This window comes from Phragmites australis, chromosome 22, assembly GCF_958298935.1.
Source record: "Phragmites australis chromosome 22, lpPhrAust1.1, whole genome shotgun sequence".
Taxonomy (NCBI): Eukaryota; Viridiplantae; Streptophyta; class Magnoliopsida; order Poales; family Poaceae; genus Phragmites; species Phragmites australis.
In genome coordinates this window covers 1,711,151-1,725,362 of record NC_084942.1, presented here as the reverse complement: position 1 = coordinate 1,725,362, position 14,212 = coordinate 1,711,151, and the positions used below count along the sequence as shown (strand labels likewise).

Genomic DNA, 14,212 nt, shown 5'->3' with positions numbered 1-14,212 from the left:
TTCCAATGAAAAGTAATCTTAACAGAAGACCTTGTGTAACTTTTATTCCATACAAATGTGACATGTTTTCAAAAGCAGATAGTTCTCCCAGAGAAATACTTAAATATAATTTGTCACCCGTTACCCAAAGAAATAAAAGATAATGTCAAAAGTTGTAGACAAGTACTTTTTTCAAGGTATCATATATGAACGGGGACTTATTATGACCAATATCCACAGTATCACATCTTGAACATCCAATAAAAGAATGAACAGCATATTTAAACAACCTATCAACAGGTAACAGTATCCCTTTGCTTTGAGGAACAAGCATGGGCTACCTTTTTAACATTCTGAATGATGGCATGTTTTGAACACTAGAAATGCCTCTGAGTGTAAGCTCTTGCTCTAACTGAACTCGTGTAGACTTTAGAACCTCCTGATAAAATGGAAATAAAAATAACTGAACAAGGTGATCGAATGGGAAAGCATTAGTTATGCAGAGATTATTATCTTCGGTGAGGAACACTCACATTGAATTCCATATAACTAGCTCGTCTTGCCAGCCACTGAGAATCAAGCATCTGAAATGCTACACAGAAAAGGTTATCGAAAGCGGTATCATCATCTTCAAGTAGTTGAATAAAGCGTACGCCAGCTTTTGTACTCATATTTCCTACAAAGAGGTGAAAAAGATAAAGTGTAATTTTGTATAGATCACCTGCTTATGAACCTAACTCCAAAGGCAGTGAAGGAAAAAAGTGATTCCAAATGAAGACTAAAAGAAATTTAGCAATCATTGCATTCACTTCACCTGATTGTAGATCCAACATTTGCACTAACATATAAGATATGTTTACACCAGCTACCGCAAAAGGATATTCCCATTCAGCTCTATTGCCATCCGCCTTGTGCAGTAGCCTATGGAAGGAATCCTGCATGTAAAAGCAACTACAGAGTGTTAAACGCAACCGAGTCACCCACAAGTGAACGATTTATAGAGTAAGTGTCCATGACGAATAGAAACATACTGCGTAATTTCTGGCAAAGTATATCAGATTCTCCAAGGACACGAACCCACCTGCCCTGCAATCATTGGATAGTTCAACATACAAATCACATTGATTCGAGTGTTGTCAACATAATGCATGATAATTTGTCATGAAACATCATCACTAGAGAAATGAACCTAAAATCTGTTGCTGGATCGGAGTTCTGCCAACCCATCTCCTTCCACAGATCTGATTTTAGAGGAGGAAGTTGTCGGTTAGGATAAGCCAACCTCCAAAGTTCTTTCAGAGCATCCTGTAACAGAAAAAGATAGTATTTCTAACTCGCACTGCCTTTTTGGTCACGAATATCAACATATTAAATTTAATTATATTTATACCATTCTTCTAAGGAAGAAAATTAGCGTTCACTTGTAAGAAAAAGGATGCCATAAAGGTAAACTATATGCAGAATGAGAACCTGATGCTTGATAGAGGAGCAGTCATATGGCACATCTAACCTTTGTCTCAACAATCTTAATCTTTCTTCCTAAAAAGTAAGTGAAACTGTCAAAAGCCATAACGCGGTATCAAAGCAAAGTTGAGCAATGTAAACACTACTTTAGCAAACCAGAAGGAAGTCAAGAATAATGTACATAACATTGCTCTCTATAAAAGGTAGGAATTAAGGGAGGAAGGATTCCTTGATTACCTTTTTAAACATGAATGTCAGCATCTAAGGAGAAAGTCAATTGAAAAAGAAATTAACAGCATATTTGACATGGATAAACCAGCATTTTTGTTCATGATTGTAAATAAGGTAAACAAGTACGAACATTTGTTTCTGCACACACTAATGAACATGCAGATGCAGAGGGCACCAAAGGTTTAGACTTTATGCACCAATCAGCTCATCCAAGAGCTTAAGTTATTAGGGGAATATGAGGAATTTCTACTCGTACTAGAATCAAATTTCTACTCATACTAATAACAAAATATCTCGACGATAACACACTGCTACTTTCGAAACTCATGCTTTCAATAGAACGATTACCTTCCCTTTTTGTTGTACAATAGCCCAAATGAAAATAGGACTTTTGCAAGTACCACTGTACCTGTAATGGACTGAGATTAACTGGAACTGTCTGTCCATTTCGTGAACTTTGGGGAGCAGAAGAGCAACCAAAGAGTCTTGCTAGCAAAGATCCAAATTCAGAAATAACATTTACTGCATAAAGAGAAGTGTGATTTTTCAGAACAGTGAAACTTCAGAATGACAGGGGAGACAATAGCAAGCACATCATATTAGACAGATAAGACAGGTAAATTTCAGAGCAAATGATACATACATGTTCTACACATAATCAAATCCTTGAGCTAGAGGACCTTGTATACAGAATACCAACAATATTTTCTTATCAATACCCACACTGTCCATGATGTTCAAAGCACTAAGAGATAAATGTGATTTAAGTAGATTTTTTCAGAAACAGAATTATCAGCAACACCCACGTGATAGCTCATATGCACTAGGCCAAAGATGAAGGATGTATCAAGTAGGAGTACTGACTTTAATATATCTTGGACAACACTATAACATCTAGCTTTTCTTGGATTAAGGTTTCATGATAAGTACCTATCTTTCTTGCAGACTGAGCAATAACAGTTGATAAAAGATGCACCCAATGAAGGCACTCCCGTCTTGTCCCATCCCAGAAATCTGACCTTGTAGCAGGTTCATATCTCTTCAAACAAATAGATAAAAGGCATACTGAGAAAACATAAACTAAAAGTTGGTCAATGATACAAGGATTCCAGGAGAAGTTACAAACCTTAGATTTATCTTCATGAGGAGTATTTCCTAGAAGAGGTTCTGTTATGGAATCTGGTATTGTTGCTTCCATATGTTTTTCACTTGTTTTATCAGTGTCAGCACTGCAAGACCTTCTTTTTATAGATTTTGAGGCCATACTAGCTGGCTGTATGAATCATGCCTGCCTGCTGTGAGAGAAATATGGAACAATATCACAAAAATTTTACAGAAAATACATAGGAAACAACTAACAAATATAGAGCAAGACCAAAAAAAGTGCTCTTGGTCAACAAGAATCCCAGGAATATATTATATTTTATGCTTAAAAAGAAAGGCAAAACCATAGAGGGTTCTGACAAACAAAACTTGGCAGTTCCCGGTAAAGAACAAATTGAAAGACCAAATTTATAGTGAAACTTGCCTAAAAAAGTTTGCAAAATATAGTGAAACAATGAGGGACCAGGAAAGTTTGACTCGAAGTATTGCACAAAGTCGAGAAGACCCAATGGCATCGAATTTACGCCCAATTCATCAGAACGATGGAAGCAATTTCGACTAACTCGCCGCTATTTGTCCGAGCAACAATCACAACCTAATTGGCTTCAAAGGTGGCAAATTTAGCTCTTGAGCATCACCTGAAAGGCAGATAATCAGGTCGTCGAGTTGAAATCTAGTGAAAGATCAGAATTTAGATCGCCTCCAGCCCTCCGCCAGCGTATAAACCCATTTTACAAGAAGTTTCGCCCCAAGGGGCAAAAAAAGGGGGTAAGTAGCAACATCGCATCGGACCGCGATTAGCTTACCACGCGAATTGCCGCGCCGGATGATTGAGATCTGATTCCAGTAACCAACCCTTGTCTCTTCTTCCGCAGGGTGGCGAAGGGGTGAAACAGAGCGTGAGAGATCCCCCCACCTGCTCGGCGGCGCGGCGATCTGCGGAGCACTGTATTTTTCTGTTCTTTTGAGGGTGTTCCGGAAAACATGCCATGACAGGTGCAGAGTATTACATAACCCCCTCGAAGAATTTAAAATTCAACGCATGACCCTCCCCTTCCGCTTGGAGCCCTGGACGGCAGCTGCTCACAGGGCCCAGGATTAAAATTTCACAAATTATGAAAATTTAGGAGAAAAACGAAATATTTAATTTAAAAAAAATTTACTGACCTATGAGATTTATAGAGGAGAGGACGAAAAATAATCAAAATTTCAATAAAAATTTGACAAATTTCAGTCTATTTCTCCAGAGAAATTTTAATTTATAAACTGTCCCAACCGCGTCCCTTTCAAGCTTGCCGCAGATGCCATCTACCGGTTCCCACCACAGCACCCTAGGCATGGCGCTCCTCCCTTGCGCCGCCACCACCCTCCCACTCAACCTCACCTCCCCTTCCCTCTCCAGTCCATGCCTCTTCCCCTCCACTCGCCGCCTCTTCCCCGATCTTCTCGGTAAGCGTCCAATACAACTGAACTCCAAATTCCAATTACAATCCAAGCCCCTGTCTCACGTAGTCACACGCTTCCTTCGGCAGCCGCCAAGATGGGCCTCCCGCCACCGCCCCTCATCTCCACCCTCAACGGCACAGCAGCCGCCGTGGCCAAGGGCGTTAGCTTCAGCGGTCATGTACGGTGAGCACGGATTCTTCCTGTCACACCCCAAAATTCCTATTTTAGGTTGTGAGTATTTTAAAACAATAAAATAATATTTTTCCTAAAATTTGAAAGCTTTTCCAAAATTTTATTTAAAGTTTATAAAGAATTTGTTTTGTGTGATGAAAAATGTATTTATAAAATATTAGAATAGGTTAAGGAATTTCAAGGTTGGATAAATTCTTGTTCCATTTTTCTCACATTATCCAAAAATCCTCCGTGGATAATTTTATCTCGCATAATTTTGATCTAACTCAGCATGCACTGCTTTTCCTTAATGTTTTTCTTTCTAGCCTGTGGCTCCAAACCAGCATCAAGCCAACAACCTTGCATCACGTTGGATTGCTAGCATGATGGCACACATGTACGCTAAAGCCAACCCAAACCAGCTCTCTTGCATGTGCATTTACCTGATCGTTTCATCCACTTCTAAACGATGTCGTCCTTTCGCCTAGCAGCCAAGGCCGACCAACAAAGCTCAAGTTAGTGCTCAATCAAGACACATTGACATCCATTTATCCTTTTTCAATTCCTAACAATTCATAGTGAAAACCGTCGCTTAAATGGCCATAATGGCAATTGAAATCGGCTATCAGTTACTCCTCGTCGTCAGCCTCATCTTCTTATGCAGTTTCAGAGTTCAATACAGCCTCAAATGCAAATATTGACAATACCTAAGTTGTAGGTCTCGTCGAGAGCTTCGATTTGAACCTATGGAAGTCCCCTTTTGGATAATAGACCTGGGAGTTATGGCCCACGAAATTAGTACTGCGCAGATAAATCTGAGTTCAAACAGTTTATATTGTGGTGCATTTTTAAAAATCAAGATGGCGTTTTCAGAAGTTCCAATGAATAACAAAGATGTAGATCTTTTCGAGTACTACAATTTAGAGTCTAGAAATGTACAATTTAGAGTCCGAACGTTAGAGATATCATCCTCGAAACACAAGCCATGGCCTGGGTAATCTAATCGCGCGACGTTAATTATCGATTTAGCGCCTAGATTTGTACTACCTCCTACCTCTAGGTAGTATGGACCACTGTAAAAGAGCTAAAAAAAAGTCCAAAAGCATTGTCATTTAGAAAGGCCAAAAGCATTGTTCCCATGGAGATCTTCTTAACCATGAGATTCGGTGCTGTATGAGTTCGAATTATCTTTAGCCGTCTCTCTATGCTCTCAAGAGACTACTATGATTCCCAGCATATTTGAACTTTCAAACATACATAGGAAGCTCAACGATACAGAGTTGTATTATCATTTAATGCCATATTTGAACTTTCAAAGATTGGCAAGCTCATGAGGTGAGCCGCGCAGCAGATGTCGCGCTCACCAGTGATCCGCAGAGCCAATGGCATTGCGCCTCAGGCGATGTCACACATGGCAAAGTGCACAAGAGTTGCAGATGAGTTTCCTTCAGTGAACAATGGTGACCTCAAGGATGATCACACTTGCAAAATGCCGCTGGTGGATGCCGAAGACATGGAGAATCCCTTGCAAGCTGGGTGGTGCTAAATTTTAGCAGCCCGGACACTGTTCCTTCAACATGTGATCTTATCATTATCTTCAGCCGATTCGGGCCTGTCAAGGAAGTCAGGGCAGGAAATTCGGTTGCTCTGGTGATCTTCAAGAATCATGCACATGCTGAGCATGCATTTTCAGGCACCGTGAAGATCAGTGCTATCAGCACGTCCTTGATCAGCTTTCGTCTCACCAATTCACTGCTAGCTGCACCAACTGATCATCCACAGAGCATGTTGAGCGCCGAGAAAAAGGATTCCTTGGCTGTTGAATCTGTTCACTAGCTAGTTTCGCATAACTAGTCAGGTTAGTATCTTCTGTTGATCCATGAGAATGTAGCTTTCTTAGCTGTTCTTGTATTACTTAGTAATTACTATCATGTTTTTCTTTCAGGTGGGGGAGGCGAGGGGGCAGTGAAGAGGTTACCCGTTCATCCATACATTAAAGTTTTGAATTGCTATGTGGTGCTAGTTTGTCAGAGGAAATATTCAGAATCATAGGAAGTAGTGGGTAGAGTTGAATCATTTCTACTGTTTCTCCCCCTTTGCCGCGTTCTGAGCACGATTCCAGGCGAAGCACACGTCTAGCCACGCAATCCAAATTTTAGGCGGTGGGCCCTTCCAAACGTGGGGAGCTCTTGCTCATGCGTCGCCTAGAACTCATCAAGGAGGGCGACAACGTCTCTCCACACCTCCATCAGGTGTATCTCAAGCTGCTCAAGGGGCCGCTGTCCGACCAGCATCTCCAAGCAATTCGTGAGCTTTTCCCTGCATAGGCGTCAGCGGCAGCCGTATCTGCGGCGCTTAGCCCGGATTGCTGAGGCGTCGACTCCTCGCTATTGTCCCTCCCTATGGATAACCACAACATCATCTCCTAGAATGTCCGCGGGCTCAACAGCAAAGCCCGCCGGGATGTCATTAGAAATTTAGTCTTGGACCACAATGCGTCTGTTGTTTGCTTGATGGAAACAAAAGTCAATGTATTCAACCAACTCCTAGTTAATCTGCGGCCCTGGTTTCTCCGGGTACTCCTTTCTTCCAGCTACTGAGCCAAGGGGTGATGTGCTCGTGGCTTGTCGCCAACCGCTGTCGCTTGTCGTTGTCCATGTGCTGTAGTTTACTATCACCATGAAGGTCTACTCCGGATCAGATGGCTCCTTTTACTTAACAGCCGTCTATGGCCCTACAGACGACTCCTTGAAAGATGCTTTCCTCGATGAGATCACCGATGTTCGATCGTTGTTGCCAGGTGCTTGGCTGATCATGGGCGATTTCAACATGATATCTTCGGTAGCAGATAAGAATAACGTCCAGCTCAATCGTCGCTCCATCTCCAGATTCCACAATTTCATCGACGGACTAGAGCTTCACAATCTTCTTTTGTTCGACCAACGCTTTACTTGGTTGAATGAGATATCTACCCCGATGAAAGGATCTAATGGCCATACAGGGGGGGGGGTGAACAGGGCACTAATCAAAAACTAAACCAACTACCGATTTCTAAAACAAGGAGCAACCTTAGCCTAGAATGAATAAAAGCAACTAGACGACCTAGCAAGCTAGAAATATAAACACAAATATGCAAGCATATAGAACATAAGTAAAGTGCGGAATTGAAACTTGCATGAAGGAAATGCTAGAAGCAAAATGCGGAATGTAACAAGAGTAGGGAAAGAGGACACCGAGTTTTTTCTGATGTATTGAAGAGTTGTCACTCTCCACTAATCCTCGTTGGAGCATCCACACAAGGATGTCGCTCCCCCTTGAGTCACCAAGACTCAAGTTCTCACTAGTGATTGCCACTTCTCCATCTCCAGATTGACAGACATCAAACCAAGTACACGAGCTTCCCGGGGCTCCCACAAGACGTCCAAGAGCTCACCGAGAACAACTCCAATCTCCACGACCGGCTAAGCGTTACCAACCACCAAGAGTAACAAGCTAACTTGTTCACTTGATCTCAATCAAGCCTAAAACAACAGCTAGATGCACATTCACTACTCTTGAAGCACTAATGGAGCCCTTAATTTTCAATTAAGAATTTGCAAATCATTTCAAGTGCTCTCATTTGCCTCTAGATGATACACAATATGTATGAATGCTTTTAGGTTGCAAAAGAGATGAATGAAACCAAGTGAGGAGATATATATAGGCTAGAGGTCCAAATCTAGTCATTGCCCAACCACTCATTTTTTCTGTGAACACCGGATGGTCTGATGCACACGCCTTTGTTAACACGGAACAATCCAGTAAGTTAACTTTTTCCACATACCGATTTGACAGTTATCAGTAACCGTTGTAAAATGCTCCGGTGTTCTTCCACATAGCATCACCGGATAGTCCGATGAGTTATACTCTATTTCCTCCAAAAATACCAAGCTTCTATTAAATAGTTCAGTGATGACTCCTTTAAATCACCGGACAATCCGGTCAGTTCAACTCTGATTTTTTTCTTCAGAAAAACGATCCTACTATTAAATAGTTCGGTGTATGAGTCCTTCAGATCACCGGACAATCCGATGCATATAACTTCAAATTTCTCTAAAAATGACTCTTCTATTAAATCCTCCAGTGAAAAAATTCCTTCCATCACCGGACAATCCGGTGAGTTCATTTTGAATCTTCACAAAGAAGAAAAATAGTTTAGTGAGTATAATCCTTCTCGCACCGGACAATCCGGTGAGAACAATCTTCTTGAAACTCGTCCAATTCAATCGACTTTGAGTTCTAACTTCTCAACTTCTCACCCATATATTTCTTTAAGCTAGCTAGTGCTAGATTTTCGCAAATGTGCTATGTCTAGACTCAACTAAGTCAAGCTACAACTTAGCCCCCCTTTATAGTACGATCAAAAGACAAAAATGAGACATATAACTACTCTAAGTGTCCTGAATCACCTTGTGACACTTAGAACTAGAAGATCTTTAATCTTGATGTAAAAGTCCTTTGATCGACCAATAGAATTCCATGAGGAATCAAGAGAAATCATTCAATTATTGTGAATTAAATAATTTGATTTCCTTCAAAACATACGCATTAGTCACAATGATATGGTTGTCATTAATCACCGAAATATTTACCACTTACCTAGTGGCCTAGATGCTGCATCCGACCCTTGTGAGGCTAGACAGGGCTCTAGCTTCTATGGACTGGGATGCGCAATTCCCTCTCTCCTTCTTACAAGCGATGTCTTCGGATTGCTCTGACCACTGCCCTTTGCTGCTTTCAACTTCGATTTACTCCGTGCGAAGACGACGATTCCACTTCGAGCCTCTTTGGAACAAATGATGGGCTTTCTCTCGGTGGTGGAGGCTACCTAGAAGCTCAAGCCGGGAGAATTGTCTCTACCTCCTCTCTGTCGGGTGGATGTGCTGCTTAGGTGCACCACTATTGAGCTTTAACGATGGAGTAGTAGGCACATTAGCAGCATCAAGGACCAGCTACTCATGGCACGTAAGATCGTCCTTTGGTTCAACAAAGCTCAAGAAGGCAGAGCGCTGACCACGCCTGAAGCCGACCTACGCAAACATCTCAAGGTTTTGTGCCTTGGCCTGGCCTCCCTCAAACGTACAATAGTTCGGTGCCATTCTAGGGTAGCTTGGGCCCTGGATGATGATGCAAACACCAGGTTGTTCCAGTCCTATGCCAACTTTCGTGCGCGTAAAAACCACATATCTTCCCTTGCCATTTTGGACGGCATGGTATCCTCTCATCCAGAAATGGAAGCAGCAATGTTCAGCCACTTCTACTCCGTCTTAGGCGTCGCTTCTCCTCGTGACTTCTCCTTGGATCTGCACAGGCTGGGCATCATGCCGCTGGATTTACTAGCGCTGGACGGACCTTTTTATGAGGAGGAGATCCTCGGGGCCATTCGAAGGATGCCCCTCAACAAGGCACCAGGCCTGGATAGGTTCACGACGGAGTTCTACCAGGCCGCTTGGCCGGTGGTCGGCAATGACATGACTATTGCCATATGCACTTTTGCCTCGGGTGATCAGCAAGGGCTCAATCACTAAAACAATGCCTTCATCACTCTCATACTGAAGAAGGATGGGGCCTCGTCACCGTCGGACTATCATCCAATTAGCCTCATTCACAGTGTTGCCAAGATATTTACCAAGGCCTTAGCTCTTCGGCTTGCTCCATGGCTCAACACACTCATCTCTAGCTGCCAGAATGCGTTCATAGCCTGCCGTTCGATTCATGACAATTTCAGATTTGTGCCTCCATTGCGCGCTTGCTCAAGAAAACCCGCACACCGAAGATTATGTTCAAATTAGACATCTCTAAAGCGTTCAACACCGTGAGCTAGCCTTTCCTCTTGGAGGTTCTTCGTGCCTGGGGTTTCGGCTACCAATGGTGCAGTTGGATTGAAGCACTCTTGGGATCCTCTTCAACCAGAATTCTCCTCAATGGTGTCTCCGGGCCTACTCTCTATCATGCTCGCGGTTTGCAGCAGGGCGATTCACTATCCCCTTTCCTATTTGTTCTGGTCATGGACACTCTGACCCGCCTCCTTTCGAAGGCGGGTGAGGCAACTGTTATTGATCCCACGGGACACAACGCAATCCAGCACCGTTGTTCCCTCTACACGGATGACATTGTCCTCTTCATGTCGCAAACCTATCGAAATATCAAAGCACACTTGGCCATCATATAGTTCTTCGGGTAGGTGAGCGGGCTCAAAACCAACTTGGCCAAATGCATCGATGTTCCCATTAGCTGCACTGACGAAGACATATCCATTGCCCGTGACAATCTCCCTTGTGGCTTATCATCATTCCCAATTCGATACCTGGGAGTCCATCTAACGGTTGGCCGTCTCTGCAAGAATCACTTGCAACCTGTGGTGGACAAGGTCGCTGATAGGCTTCCCGTGTGGCAAGCCAAGCTGATATCGAAACCAGGACAGGCTACTCTTGTGAAATCGGTGCTTTCTTCAACTCCTATCCATACAATGCTCTCCATTCCGTTCCGCCATGGGTGATCAAGGAGGTTGACAAGATCAGGAAAGCATTCCTTTGGGTCAGGGAGAAATCTTCCACTGGCGGTCACAGTGCCCTTGCTTGGTCCACCGTTTGTAGCCCGCAGGAGTTCGGTGGTCTGGGCATTCAAAATCTCAGGTTGGCCGGGTATGCCCTGCGCCTAAGATGGATGTGGTGGCAGAGATGCAACTCACCCAAGCCGTGGGTCGCGCTACTAATGCACCATGAGAGGCATGTTGAGGCGTTGTTCGATGCATCTACCACCTTTGTGATCGGAAATGGTAAGTCCACATTTTTTTGGATGGACGCTTGGCTCCATGGATCCTCTATTCAGTTTTGGGCTCCCGATCTCTTCTGGTGTGTTGCCATGAGAGCTTCCAGGACAAGAACGGTGGAGGATGCTTTATGCAACCGGCATTGGATCTAGGATATTGTCGGCCCACTGTCCTTGCCGGCATTAAGCCAATATCTGCAACTTTGGATCCAACTTCAGTCCATCACCCTGAGCAGCAAAGATGACAGGCCTGTTTGGAGATGGTAATCCTCCGGACAATATTCCGCAAGCTTGGTGTATCACCTTATGTTCCAGGGATGCATCCGTTTTAGGGGCGCCAAGATGCTTTGGGGGTCTTGGGCACCAGTGAAGGTCAAATTTTTCGGTTGGTTAGCACTTCATGGTAAACTTTGGAGTGCAGCTCGTAGACGAAGGCATGGTCTACAAGCCAACGACGAGTGTGCCCATTGCTTGCAATTGCCGGAAACCACTAATCATCTGCTTTTGCACTGATACCTGGCTCGGGAAATTTGGTGGCGGGTGCTAGGAGTCCATACTCCTCTTGTAGATACTCCAATCCTTGATTGGTGGTGTGATACTCGAGATCGGGTAGCTCCGGACTTGAGGAAAGGATTGGACTCCCTAACCCTTCTGGTCTGTTGGAGGATTTGGCTTTCGCGTAACGATGTGATCTTCAAGAACCGTCATATCTCCTCATACTCCTTGGTTGCTTTGATCTGGGATGATGCTGAACGATGGTGCGGTGCCGGAGCAAAACACTTATCCATACTCAGAGAGAGGTTGCGGTTGATCGGCTCAATAGCCTGACCTCTTGCTCCTTCACTCTTCTCTTGTTCCTTTTCCTTTCAGTTGTTCCTTACCGTGTAATTTCCTGTTGTTCTCTAGTGTGTATTTTCCTACGTCGTTTTCTCCCTTCTAAAGGGCAAGACCTACTATGGTCATCGTGTAATCTCGGACTTCCTTCTTCTTAATACAAAGATATGCAGCTCTACTGCGTATTCTAGAAGAAAAAAAGTGGTTGCTCTACCTGATCCTTTTTTTGCTGTGACATTTAAATTATATGCTGCAGATGATGTAAAAACATCCAAGTGATGATGTTTTATACTTTCATGCTTACATATCTGGACTTGCTGGTATGGCCTCTTAGTGGTATTCTATTGTCTGTTTGATGAGAAGGTGAGTGAGAGCATTGAGTGGTCGAAACGCTATGGGATCTGCAGTCCTGATTCTTTTGTTTGGTTATCATCAGTATGTCTACTGAACGTGCTACCTTCATTTTGACATCTGAATCCTGGCAGAGTATACTTATCATGCAGGTTTTGTATATCAGTCAATGTTCCTGTCCTCATTCTTTGTATAGTATTTTACATACGGAAAACGCTGATAATCAGTAATTGTTTGTATCAGTAATTGTATCGTTATCCTTTTCACTTGCAGGGAGAAGGTTAACTCCATGGACCTCCTCCGTTACATGGCTCCGGTGGCTGTCATCCTGCTGGTTCCAGCCATGGAAAAAACTTTTGGTTTGAAAAATCGGTAAACCCGATTTATTGGCATTACCTGTGGGTTCCGATAAAATATTAAACCAGTCAAAATATTTTGATTAAATTTGAATTTAGAAAAATATAAAAGTACCAAGCAGGTAAAGAAGAAGAAATATCCTTGTGGTGCAATGGCAAATTATCTTTTCCCCATAGGCTTGGTCTGCTGTTCGAATCCTGCTAGGCAGGTATTTATTTTATGATTTGCATTCTGACATGTGGCTACCACAGTTAAACGATAGAAAATATTAGGGAAGAATTTCGAACTCGAGACCTTGCATTTGATTACAACTAGGTTAACTGATATGTTATGTTCCTATGGGCTAACTGATATGTTATGTTCCTATGGTGTTTGTTTGTTTTATATTAAAGTTTAAATTTGATTATTTTCTACTCAATTTTTTAAAATTTGATTAGATAAATCTAATATATCCGATAAATCATATTTACTGGTGACCTCCGGTAAATTTTATTTAGTGGTAAAAGAAACCTGTTCCAGCAACATTGATCATGAAGCGCGATGGCAGCTGCGCTCGCACGAGAGGATCCCAGTTTCATCTAGATACTGCTCTGCAACTCCTCTCTGGCCTACTTTGTGAGCCTGATCAACTTCCTGGTCACCAAACACACCAGCCAACTGACGCTTCAGGTGATTCAGTCATCCTACTCCTGTTGTTGCTTCAGACGAACAGGAACGCTGAGCGCCTACATTACTAGTAATGCAAATATGTTGATGTGCTTCCTCGTTTCAGGTTCTTGGAAATGCAAAAGGCGCTGTTGCTGCTGTTGTTTCCATGCTGATATTCAGGAACCCGTTTTTGTTCTGTACGGTGAGGCCAAGAAAAGGAACAACTGAGCCCGGCCTGATGAACAAGTCGCCTCTTCTGTTTCAGCTCCTGTACTCTGGGAGATGGTAGATTCGACGCTCGCTCCGTGCCTGTATATCTTTCGCCGGTGCCCTGAGTTGTTCTGATGGAATCATGGTGATGGTATCACGAAGACAAGCACGGAAGTTCTTTTTTTTGCATGCTCTAGAATTGCAATGTGAGCTCCTAAACTGTAGGAAATTGGGATGTAGTTAACTTCGCAGGTGCACATGCCAGCAGATGTATTCATCCTTGTAACAGTGTTTATGTACACTCTAGATGTACGACGAACTCACGGTTCCTACAGGCTATTGTTGCTAATCAGAGGGATACAGATACCGTGGCGAACATGTTATGCCTGCAAGGTTGTTCCACATTGAACAGTTCATGCACTTCATAGTTGCCTGAGCAAGAATAATTCTGACAGTAATATGTGTCAGCAGTTAGAAGTAAAGGAATGGAAAAATCATATACGCTTTACTCGCATATCTGCAGTTCATATGTAGCTCCAACTCACATCGACGCCCACTCCACTCATCTCATTTTCTTTGGCATCTGCTCCAATCCACGGGCGGCAAG

General features: G+C 43.1%; 1 protein-coding gene across 6 annotated transcripts; it reads right to left on the bottom strand.

The window, feature by feature from the left end:
* Positions 1-104: 104 nt before the first annotated feature.
* LOC133904942 (uncharacterized) lies at positions 105-3,748 on the bottom strand. 6 transcript variants are annotated; one of them, XM_062346597.1, is made up of 11 exons: positions 3,585-3,748; positions 3,342-3,416; positions 2,801-2,962; positions 2,605-2,713; positions 2,084-2,196; positions 1,450-1,518; positions 1,169-1,284; positions 1,011-1,065; positions 794-914; positions 513-655; positions 105-418 (listed from the first exon to the last, which is right to left on the bottom strand). In XM_062346597.1, exons 3-11 carry the CDS (start codon positions 2,936-2,938, stop codon positions 317-319), a joined length of 966 nt encoding a protein of 321 aa, XP_062202581.1. In that variant the 5' UTR covers positions 2,939-2,962; positions 3,342-3,416; positions 3,585-3,748; the 3' UTR covers positions 105-316. The 6 variants fall into 6 exon arrangements, with proteins under 6 accessions (XP_062202581.1, XP_062202579.1, XP_062202577.1 ...); XM_062346595.1 differs by having other exon boundaries at positions 106-418; positions 3,199-3,416; XM_062346593.1 differs by having other exon boundaries at positions 106-418; positions 2,801-2,969; positions 3,203-3,416.
* Between the last annotated feature and the right edge of the window lie 10,464 nt (positions 3,749-14,212).

What these genes read in the sequence shown, in the direction of transcription:
- LOC133904942 (XM_062346597.1), bottom strand. Translation starts at nt 2,938, where the DNA reads ATGGCCTCAAAATCTATAAAAAGAAGGTCTTGCAGTGCTGACACTGAT. An exon ending in TCAGTCTGCAAGAAAGATAG is followed by an intron (nt 2,197 to 2,604) that starts GTACTTATCATG and finishes CTCTTTATGCAG; the next exon opens with TAAATGTTATTTCTGAATTT. An exon ending in ACTTTGCCAGAAATTACGCA is followed by an intron (nt 915 to 1,010) that starts GTATGTTTCTAT and finishes TTTTACATGCAG; the next exon opens with GATTCCTTCCATAGGCTACT.